At 42.7% G+C, this 12,091-nt stretch overlaps 1 protein-coding gene across 1 annotated transcript in view; it reads left to right on the plus strand.

Moving 5' to 3' along the window:
- Positions 1-10,540, plus strand: part of C6 (complement C6) — a 47,808-nt gene extending 37,268 nt beyond the window's left edge. The window contains exons 15-18 of the mRNA XM_070411410.1: positions 437-625; positions 2,286-2,376; positions 5,069-5,310; positions 9,906-10,540. Of these exons, the coding sequence (XP_070267511.1) occupies positions 437-625; positions 2,286-2,376; positions 5,069-5,310; positions 9,906-10,087 (704 nt within the window). The 3' untranslated portion in view covers positions 10,088-10,540. The remainder of the gene's footprint in view (positions 1-436; positions 626-2,285; positions 2,377-5,068; positions 5,311-9,905) is intronic.
- Positions 10,541-12,091: the final 1,551 nt, after the last annotated feature.

The raw sequence follows: 12,091 nt of genomic DNA on the forward strand, positions 1-12,091 counted from the left end.
GCTGTCTGGCAGTCACAATCAATTTAATGTATCCTATTCAGGTTTGGGGAAATGCCCTCAGCCATTCCCAACAGGTGACTACATGTGTGACTCAACCCTGTTGAGTCCCCAAGTCTCATCAACCTTTTGATGAAACTCTTGAAATTATGACATGCTGGAATTGGTCACCGGCAAAGAAGAAGAGGGTCCTGTAATAAAATGAAAGGTGGAAGTGCCTGGAACCTGATTAGAAGGGAACCTCAGACGATGGAGCTATAGGAAGGCTCTCGGGGAAAGCCTGGGATCCTCAACCCCCAAGTTCTCTGATGACAAGGGGGCATTAAAACAGAGAAAATGGGATGAATCACATTAAAATCACCTCTTGGGTTGTATAAAATTGGCCCACGTCTAGTGTGTATTCCGCTCCACTGACGCCTCTAAAATTTTTCTGCCGCAGTGACCCAGTGCCTCAAACCAGTTGTGCAGGAAGTTCTGACGATTTCACCATTTCAGAGATCGTATGAAATTGGAAAATCCATTGAGCTAACCTGTCCCAAAGGCTTTGTGGTTTCCGGGCCATCGAGGTACACATGCACTGAGGATTCCTGGACACCGCCCATTTCAAACTCACTCACCTGTGAAAATGGTGAGTAGCAGCTCAGGATTCCCTTTTCTCTCATCTACACACATGTGTGCATATATACACATTAAATATATGTGTGTGATGCCGAAACCGGTTTGGCTCAGTGGATAGAGCATCGGCCTGCGGACTGAAAGGTCCCAGGTTCGATTCCAGTCAAGGGCATGTACCTGGGTTGTGGGCACATCCCCAGTAGGAGATGTGCAGGAGTCAGCTAATTGATGTTTCTCTCTCATTGATGTTTCTAACTCTCTATCTCTCTCCCTTACTCTCTGTAAAAAATCAATAAAATCTATTTTAAAAAATAAATAAATAGATAGATAGATAGATAGATAAATAAATAAATAAATAAATGTGTGTGCCTAGGGGAGGGGTCTCCCAAAGTTGGTAGCATCGCATCTACCATGCTGCTATTTCTTGAGTGTGTTCTGGGAGGGCAAAGCAGGTTGTGTAGAGGAGGAGGTCAGGCAGAAATGAGAAGTTATTGGCCAAGTGGATATCTTTAAATTTTAGAGATTGAGGTTATGTTTCTTTTTCAATATACTTCAACATTTTGAGGGAGTGCAAGCTCACTCATAAAATCAGAATTGATAGCTAACTGAACATTTGGTTAAAGTGAAGGGTCATTTAAAAAGCAGTACATACTACTTTTAAATTATTTAAGCATTTTATTTTAACTTGAAACATAGGAATACACATTTATTCACCAAGTTTCTGATGTACAACCACTTTTTATTTTCAATGAGTCATTTATTTTATCTGCCAACTATGCCTCAAGCATCCACTTCTCTCCATTTCTACCTTGGGGACTTTGATCAAAATCACCATCTTCTTTCACCTGAACTACTACAATAACCCCCTACATTGTCTACCCACAGTTCTCTTGACCACTCCCCTCACTGAAGCCAGAATTAATTTCTTTTCCAACATCCAGATCAGGGAATTATTTTGTCACACCACTGCTGCTTAAAACCCATCAAAGACTTTTCACTGCTTATAAAGTAAGGATGAAAGTCCTTCTGTAGCCATCCTTGTTCCATGCGCTTGTTTTGTGCACTTCAATTACCCTGGTCTTCAGTTCCCGGAAAGTCACATGCTGCCTCGCTTTTTAGCAATTTCATGTCTGGTGTTTCCTTCCCCTTTTCTCTTTTCATTTCACCATTTCTAATCTTCTCAGCTACATCAGTTTCCTTGTTTATATGCTTTCTCTTTAATAGAACTAAGAAGGACGGCAATTCTATTTGTATTAATGTGTTTGTTTGATTCATGTTTATCTACCTCCATAAGACTCTAAGCTCTGTGAGCAGATGATCTGGGTCAAATTTTGCTCAATACACTACCCTCAAAACCTAATGTGGTGCTGGGAATACCATAATTTCTCAATAAATATTTAAGAAACAACTGAACAGAAATCTCACCAACTCCATTTTCTTTAGTTATCTGGCCTTAACAGCAATTTTAGGTTGGAAAATGACTGCCCATGAGAGCTAGAAAGGACCTTTGTGATGGAATATTTCATGACAGCTTATGTGGAAAAGCTAAAATGAATGTTCTAACTGAAAGAGATAAATGAGAATCTTTAACCATTGCCTTTGCTCCTAAATTCAAGTTTTCACTTGGAATCTATTCTATGCACTGGACTTCAATCCTTTTTCTCTTCTTTCAGATTTTCTGGGCAAATTAAAGGGCCGTTGTCAACTAGGACAAAAGGAATCGGGATCTGAATGCATCTGTATGTCTCCAGAAGAAGACTGTAGGTAAGAGGTGCTCTATGGCCCTAACTGGTTTGGCTCAGTGGATAGAGCGTCAGCCTGAGGACTGAAAGGTCTCAGGTTTGATTCCAGTCAAGGGCATGTACCTTGGTTGTGGGCACATCCCCAGTGAGGGGTGTGCAGGAGGCTGCTGATCGATTGTTTCTCTCTTATTGATGTTTCTAACTCTCTATCACTCTCCCTTCCTCTCTGTAAAAAATCAATAATAAAAAAAAGAAAGAAAAAGCATTCAAAAAAAAAAAACAAAACCAGAGGTGCTCTGTAAAGCATGTTTGGGAATTGGGAAGGCCAGTCTAGTATAGCCAGCTTGATGAGCTTCTTGAAGCACAAACATGAAACATTAATTTTTCAAATAATTCCCCCCTGTGCTCAGCTGAATTCCTCCTTTCCTACTGGTTGCAAGCTTTCTCGTCATCTCTCAGCCCAGTTCCCAAGTTTTCATGGCTTTTGTTCATTAAAACAGTCTCATTTTTATTATAAATACTTATTCTTGTCTACTTTTAAACTGCATATTCAGTTATCTATCTCAAAGCTTTCCTCTTTCCCGAAGTATAGGGCAAAGTTGTGACTCCAAAAGCTTAGAGTAGAGAAAGTGTTGTGAGCATGGAGTTCACACTCACATACACACACACACACACACCTACCTTTGTCAGTCTATTTTTTCATGTAGGGGCAGAGCATAAACATTATATATCTTCCTGTGACTGCCACAAATAGTTAGCTATCTCTTCTTTGTTGTTATAACTGTCTTTTCTTTGCATGAAAAAAAAACACCAGTGTCGAGGAGTGTCAAGGTCACTTTGATTGAAGATCTACTTTCCGCTGAAATTAATCCAAAGTAGCATTGGTTTCAGATAAAATTTTGTTTCTCTATCTCACACAATAAATCCAGAGGTAGGCGATCTAGGGCCAGTGCGGTGACTTGCCTATTTCAGATAGCAACGAGGTCCCTCCTCTCTCTGCTCTGCCCTCCTCAAGCTGCCTCATGGTCCGAGTTGCTCTGCTGGACCAGGACCAAAGGAAAGCCGAAAACACACACATTCTCTCCTCTTAAGGAGAATTCCTGAAAGACCCATCATTCGATATCATCTCCTTAATCTTCTCCTATTCATGTGGCCACATGGCTCCGCAAGGGAGGCTGGAAATGCCGTTCTTTGGCTGGATGCGCAGGCGTTTTTTAATAAAGTTAGATCACTGGGGAGGAGAAAGAATGAATGCTGGGGTAAGAAGCCAACAGACCGTGCCCAACTGTTACACTTTAAACACTGAATAGCTCTCATGTTCCTCTGTGCTGTAGGTGCACAAATGCTTATTCATTCATTCATTCATTCATTCAAACACTACAGCATCTTTTTCTGTATAATTCAGCCCAAAGGTGGCTCTATCTACCCTCTTCAGTGTCCACCACAGTGGTCCACCACGCAGCTTCTTGCTGCTGGAGTCCCCTCTGGGTAGTACTTGAAGCATTCATACTGCCCATTGAATCCAGGGGAAACTTCTTTCTCTGTCTTTGCAATAGCAAACCATGAGAGTACAGACTGTACTCTGGAACTGTCTGAAGTTCTTCCCTACCCCTCTAGCCTCTTTCTGTGGTCTCAGTTCTCTTTTCTATGGCATTGAGGGTGTCTGTGGGAGTGGCTGGCCCCAGCCTAGGTGTTCCGAACTTAGTGAGTGGCCTTTTCTTCTCAGCTAGGGACTCTAGTCCCTAGAAACAGTCTTACGTGCTGGTGAACTGACTGTAAATTCTAAAATTGACCTCGGAATAGAGGCTCAGATTTGGCGTGACCAAGGGGTTCTTGACTTCTCAGTGAGACAAGGGCTACGGCCACTGGTTACTTCTCAGTAGCAGGATCCATCACCTATTTGGAGAGATTACGCAAGTTAACAAAGAATAACTTAAAAGGGCGTGCTCTTTTTTTAAAATATATTTTGTTGATTTTTTACAGAGAGGAAGGGAAAGAGAGTTAGAAACATCAATCAGCTGCTTCCTGCACACCCTTTGCTGGGGATGTGCCTGCAACCATGGTATATGCCCTTGACCAGAATCGAACCTGGGACCCTTCAGTCTGCAGACCGACACTCTATCCACTGAGCCAATCATAATACAAACCCACTTGCAAAGCCATGTAATGATATATGACTCTGGTGTTGCAATTAATGAGTGTTACTGAGCTCAGAAGAGGTACAATGGACTACCGTGGGCTAGGTCAATCAGGGTTAGTTCCAAAGTATAAGCAGGAATTGAGCTGGACACAGATGGGCAGAGAGGAGAGACAGCACAATGCTGATTGAGCAAGGCATGGGATGACAGCAAAGGAAGAATAATCTTACCAATTTAGAAGATGATCAATACAACTTTCAGGTGATATAGAAGGATTAAGGGGATGGAAAAATAACTCCAGAAAGGCAAGTGGATTTGAATAAAAATATGGAAGATCTTTTTAAGAATTTAAAATTCACTTAATTCAAAGGCAGTTGAGAGTAATAGCAAGATTAAGATGAAATTTTTGAAAAATGAATCCCAGAGCATGCAAGGGGATGAAATGAAGAGACATTGGAGGGTGGGGAGAGCAGGGGAAAGATACCTGGGCAGTAAGTTAACATGTTAAATTGGCTGGATGCCATTTCTTGTCTTCTGGTCTTCATGTGTAAATGCTTGCTTTCCTCTCTCGGGCAGCCAATATTCAGAAGATCTCTGTGTGTTTGACTCGGACTCCAACAGTCACTTTACTTCACCAGCTTGCAACTTTATGGCCAAGAAATGTTTAAATAACCAGCAATTCCATTTTCTACATATTGGTTCCTGCCAAGACGGTCCACAGTTAGAATGGGGTCTTGAAAGAACAAAGCTTTCATTCAACAGCACCAAGAGAGAAGCCTGTGGCTATGACACCTGCTACGACTGGGAAAAATGTTCAGGTAAGTGCCGGTGGTGACCACATACTAGAAATGCTCTCACCTAAACTTCATCTCAGCTGGTTTATCTTGTTTACATTCATACACTCTCTCTTAAAATGAACCTTGCCTTAATCAGAAATCATTCCATTTTATTGTAAAAATATTTATAAAGTGATTTAAACCGAAAAGAAAAACATAACCCACCTACTATTAGAAATAACTGCTTTAACAGTTCTGGTGTAAATCTTTCGCATCTTTGTGCTATGCATATATAATCAGCACTACCCTCAGACCCCAGTGAGAAGAGCATACATCCTGATTTCATGCTTCAGGCGCCCTTCCCCTCTCCCAGCTTTAGAGAGCGTGTATCTGAATTGTCTGAGATTTCCTTTGGCGTTTGGGATCAGCTGGGGCCAGTAGAGGTAGAGTACTCTGTGCCTGGACTGGGCTCCTCGTGGACACCAATGGCTGAAGCAGATTCCTCAAATTTTTTCTGTCCAATTGTAGTGCCTGGAACCAGCCAAGGCTGGCTGTATTATTCGGGCAGGACACCCTGAACCCAGACAGGGACCCTCATAGACTCAGGCACTGTTTCTCTGACCCTCCCTTCCACCATGAATGGGGTCAACCAGATGTTCCCAGACTATAGAGTCATCTCTGGTTCAAAGCTAAACCCATTCCCAGAGCAGGCTGATGACCCGCAGGGTAGTCTCTCTCAAGATTGCTTGGAAATGGACTGCTGGTATGGTGCTGACACTCGAATTTGGAGTGACTTTAATCATTTATACAGAGAAGCATTCCATAAAAAATTTTTCTCCAGGGGTTGCCCTGATTATATTATAAATTTACCCAAAAAAAAGATCATACTCTAAATCTTATTTTACATATTGCTGCTTTTCACTTATAAAACTATTTCCATGTCATCATATATTATTCTGCCACATAATTTTTAATGTCTGCAAAAGCCTATATGGACATTTTGCGATTCATTTAACCAATCTTCTGTTAGGCATTTAGATTTTTCCCAATGTTTTGCTATTACAAACAGTGCTGTGATAAACAAATCTATCACAGATAAATCTATAATGTTAAATTATTTTCTTAGGCTATACCATAAAAAATGGAATTTCTAGTTAAATATTGTTTTAAATTATTAAGTTTCTTGTATCAACTTGCTTTCCAGAAATGTTTTTACCATATTGTATTCCTATCTACAATGGATGATAAAGACTGTCCTCCCATACTCTCACCAAACCTAGAGTTATCACTCCTTGATATCTTTGCCAATTTGATGTTTAAAAAGTGGTGTTACATTTCTATTTTCTTTAAAGTGTATTGACTATTGCCATTTTTTTTGTTAATTGCTCGGAAGCAGAATTTCACAGCAGTCCATATGCTCTAAGATGAAGTTTGACCCTGAAATAGCCCACCTGAGCTATATAAAAGCCTACGTGACCATCTGACCGTTTGGCTGTCACCTGATAGCTATGATGCACAATGACCATTAGAGGACAGACGCTCCAACCAGTAGAGGAGGGAGCCAGATTCCTCGCGGAATCGGCTGGGGGTTAGGTTGCTGTTGGGGCATTGTCATCCCAAATCTGCTTCACCTGCACTCCGGACCCAGAAAGGAGGGAGCCCAATTCTGGGGTGCATCACCTGAGAACTGCCCTCTCGCAATCCGGGACCCCTTGGGGGATGTCAGAGAGCTGGTTTTGGCCCAATCCCCACAGGCCAAGCCGAGGGACCCCACTGGTGCACGAATCCGTGCACCGGGACTCTAGTATACCTATAAATATAGGATTTGAAGAATAGGATTTAACAGAACTCAAAATGGCAGCCAGATATCACATGTGTCACTCTTCAAAGGCTTATTTTAAAATGAGGCATGAAGTATGCAATAGAAACTTGTTGAATTGTTACATCTAATTTTTACTAAAACCACCTTACTTTTGGAAAAACCTTACTGTTCTCATTGACTCCTCTTTCACTTTCCAGTCCCATGTTCTTCAAATCAGTCCTAGAAAAGGGGAGAGGGCTTATTTCCTAAATAAGGTTTCATCCTGTTCTACTTAAAGCTGATTGTCAAGATCCAGCTCCCTGGGCAGGTAGCAGGATGGTACTCATGACAAAGGGTAGACACTGGAGCCATGGTCAATGGACCATCTGATGGCAGCAACTCAGGAAGTCAATGTCTGGGGCTTCCAACCTTTCAGCCATGTTGGAATAAAGCAATTCACTGTGAGAGACACCAAACCAGGGCCCCATATGTACACTGCCTAATTCTAAACACTATTAAGTCATCTTCTAGATGAACACTGTTATTCATCCTTTCACTGCCTGACCAACACCATTATCCAACTGACATCTCTCTCAGAAACAATAATTTGTGGTAGGAAAAAAAACTGACAGTGTTATACAGCATCATTTTAAAACCTAAATATTTTCTTTGAAATTTGTAGTGTAAGAACATTATTGTCAAAAATACATACAGAAAATAGAAGGAATTTGGACAGAAGATCAAATCAAAATGGTAGCTCAGGCATGCTAGGGATGTGTTTAGTGTTAACTTTCATCCCTCCTTACCTATCATGGAGAAATGGTCTTTATAAAATTCTGCTATTGCAAAGAACTGTGGGGGCGGGGGGTTGCTACTTTTCCACAAATTATTATTTTTAAATCTGTCTGAATAACAAATAAGCTGCAGCTTACAGTTTCATAAAAATCGGTCTTTATTGTTAGGTCTTTGTTGTACATATATCCAAATTCCACGGTCCCCAGGAGTCAAAGTTTATCAAACAAGAAGAAAATAAACAGTAAAATATTTGAATACCCGAATGTTGCTCAAGTTAATCACACTAAAACATAAATATTTCTTAATAGGAGATTGACATTGTTTAAAGTATTCTTTGGTCCTGCACACAATCAGAAAACGGAAGCACACCCCCCCACCCAGTAGATATGGTCTGCCTCTGGCAGCTCTTTAATTGCTAAGCAAAAGTCAATGTCACAGAGAATTCGGGTCAAAAGGCACTATAGGCCGGCATCAGTGTATAAACCACAGTGTTTATAAAGAAAGAGAAAGTCAAACATGTATTCTATACCCCACCCCACTCGCAGCAAGGTGGGAGATTATTAATCCTGAGTTGAACTGAATGTCACCGTGATTAAATTGTGTACTTTGCTACTCATTTCCTTCTCTTTCTAAAACAAAACAAGAAAAAGTTTAAAATGGAACTTCAAAGTGACATGAAGTTCACTTTTCAAAAGTTAGAACACAAATGATTTTGCAATGGCCCGGTTTTTATGCATATTAAGTGTTTTGCCTGAACTTCAAAAATAATCCCACCTTCACTAAAAAGAGGGGGAGACTTAGTCAGCAAACAGCCATTTGGTATCTAACAGAAGGAAGTCACCGTACAAAGTACGATGAGATGTCTGAAGATAAAAGGCCTTTCTACACTTGCACTGTTCACCGTAATTGGAGGCATGACTTTACCCAATTCTTGCATGAATAATTTTAATGCAAGGCCATAGGCGATGAGAGTTGTAGGAGAGATCAGTATCTTCTGGCCTGGGAGGATTTCATAAGGTTGAAAGCATGAGAACTGAGTGTTGAAGGATGAATTAAGGAAGGATGAGTGATGGGGAAGGGCTCTGGTACTGGTGCTCTGCAAACAACCTTGCTAAGAGCGTTTCAGCCGTAACTAGACTGAGTGGTGACTGTGGCCTTTCCAGAAGCCCAGGGAACTGACTTTCTCTTCGGAGATGGAACAGCCTCCTGTCCTTCACCAGACCCCATCCTTCCCGACAATGGACAAGACTTTCCACAACTAGAATCTTCTCCAGCGGGTTGACAGAGGCATAGGAGGGAAAGTGTGCTTTTTCATGAAATGTTCCTACCAAGGGCAGAAAGCCTGAACCTTTGAATATCTCCCCACTTCCTTGCCCTGTTTTCTCCCATCAGCTGAGACACACGGGATAGAATTGACATCTGCCTTGAAAATGCTGCTCTGTTAATGAAATCGCTGCTGGGTCTCAGACTGACTCAGATATGGTAGCAGCAGTCATTTAGGTTTTAAAACCTCCCTTCGCCACTTACTAATTGTGGGACCATGGACAAATCACTTAATGCCTCTGAGCTCCATTTTCTCATCTGTGTAATTAGTATGCTAACAGATATTTCATGTTTGTTGTGAGGATTAAATGAAATAAAGCATTCAAAGTGCTTGGCCTATTAAATGGGTTTTATAGTACATGCTCAATAAATTATAAAGCTAAATGTACTTGGGCAGTGCCAATGAGAAAAGAACAGAAGGGACTAACTGATGACACTGTGGAAATGGACTGGCAGGATGGAGCTGACTGCGTGGGAAGAGTGAGCGAGAAGGAGGTGTCAGAGATGACCCAATGCTGCGTCTGGTCTTACTGGCTTACTATGCGTTCTTCTCTCTTACACGCAGGCCACGCCCTTCAGCCACAGTTGCGTATTGGGTCATTGCCTTTGTTTCAGTGTTCTCAATTATTGCTAACCAAGGAGCTCACCACTCTGGGGGCAAGTTAGGTAAAATCCAACCCTGAGAACTGTGGTGGTCACATTGTCTCTCTCATTGCAGCCTCTACTTCCAAGTGTATCTGCATGTTGCCCAACCAGTGCATCAAGGGTGGGGACCAACTCTACTGCGTCAGAATGGGGTCATCGACGAGTAGCAAGACAGTGAACATCTGTGAAGTAGGAACTGTAAGATGTGCCAACAGGAAAGTGGAAATACTGCATCCTGGAAAGTGTTTGGCCTAACACAGTTACTGATGAACAGAGTGACTGTCCAAAAATAACCCCTACAAAAGGGCATCTGGTACAAACAGCAGACTGGCAAGCTCAGAAGCTATTGACAAACTTTTGTATTAGTTTCTTATAATTATTCTTCCTGTCTTTCCTGTCTTAGCTTCCCCTCCAGCCCATGACACCCTGCAGCATATCTCTAGAAAATACCTTGCATATTGATCTAGTAAACTCATCTGTTCACGTTGAATTAAAATGATGAAATTTCGGAGGACCTTTGAAGCTTGTGATATTAAGCATCCTCACAAGTAGAAATAAGAACAAATGCATCATTTTCTTCTATGAATCAATAAACGTAGAAATCTACAACTTGTAAAACACATTTTTTTCATTGATTTTAGAGAGGAAGGGAGAGGGAAAGTGAGATAGAAACATCAGTGCTGAGAGAATCATTGATCAGCTGCCTCCTGCTCCTCCCCACACCGGAGATCAAGTCCACAACCCGGGCATGTGCTCTGACCGAGAATTGAACCATGAACCCCCAGTTCATAGGTCAACACTCAGCCACGGGGCCACATCGGCCAGGTGTAAAACACATTCTTGAAAACCAACCTTCATGCATCCATTCAACAAACAGTTCTGAATGTCTACAAGGTGCCAAGTACTAGGGGGCAGCCTGCCAGAGGAGATCCTGGAAGGCGTGGGTCCGCACTGGGGAGTTCTCCCTGACAGGCGCTCAAGACCGCTTCCTGCTCAGAGCATCCTGAGTGCAGGATGCTTGGGAGAGCAGCCAGCGCTCTTGGCAGAGTGAGAAGGAAAAAGATAGGTGCAGCGCTTTCTCCATCTGAGTCCCAAGGTGCAGGGAAGAAATAACTCTGGTTCTCCTGGCTCTGCAGGAAGGAGCACAGAGAAGAGGAGAGGCAGGCGCTCTGAGGCCACCCTGAATCTTGGATGTGAACCTATAGAAAACACCAAAAGGAGACTCAGCTGCCTCTCGCAGGCAGTTCTGGGGCAGAGGGGGTAGGAGAAAAGCAAAACATCCCCCCAAGGACCCACACAGACCACCAGTAACATGGAACTAGATTTAGTAATAACAAGTCCAGAAGTGACGCCCATCACGGACTGTCCATCAGACAACTCCGAGCATCTCGCCGAGTCCACTTCCTTGCTTCCAACACCAGAGGACCAGGCCCAGCAGCTGCAGGGGAGGGCAGTGTCCTGGAATGAGACCTGCCCCTCCTCCTACTTCCATGAGGCTGGAGGGCTTGGAAACTTGCCAGAGCAACCCTCTTCCCTCCCCTACCCCAAGTCCTCTGACCCACAAGCCTCATTGATGCTGGAGGCAAGGAAGGTGATGAGGTGTAAATTGGAAATGCCAGTGGAGCCTTAAACTGAACCAAGTTCTAAAAACAGAAACTGGCCAGAAATGTGCATGATGTGTCCCAGATTTATTTGAGGCAAGAGAAAAATGGAATTGGACAGAGCATAGAAAAGCCGTGTTTGTTTGCTAGGGCTACCATAATGAGGTACCACAAACTGGGTGGCTTAAAATAATGAACATGTATTGTCTCACGGTTCTGGAGGCCAGGAATCTGAAATTGGTGTCTCAGCAGTTCCCCCTGACCCTGTAGGACAGAACCCTTCCTGCCTTTCCTGGCTTTTGGTGTTTGTCAGAAACCTTTAGCACTTCTTGGCTTGCAGGTGCATCCATCACTCGGTCTCTGCCTCCATCATCACGTGGTTGTCCTCTTCCTCTTCCTTCTGTGCGTGGCTGTCCACCCACACTCGCATTGTATTAGGGAAGAGGTTCTCAACCTGTGGGTCTCGACCCCTTTGGTGGTAGAACGACCCTTTCACAGGGGTCGCCTAAGACCATCCTGCATATCAGATATTTACATTACGATTCATCACAGTAGCAACATAACAGTTATGAAGTAGCAACGAAAATAATTTTATGGTTGGGTCACAACATGAGGAACTGTATTTAAAGGGCCAGAAGGTTGAGAACCACTGTCTTAG

This window comes from Myotis yumanensis, unplaced genomic scaffold (genome assembly GCF_028538775.1).
Source record: "Myotis yumanensis isolate MYYU_CA2020_CCGP unplaced genomic scaffold, mMyoYum1.0.hap1 SCAF_4, whole genome shotgun sequence".
Taxonomy (NCBI): domain Eukaryota; kingdom Metazoa; phylum Chordata; class Mammalia; order Chiroptera; family Vespertilionidae; genus Myotis; species Myotis yumanensis.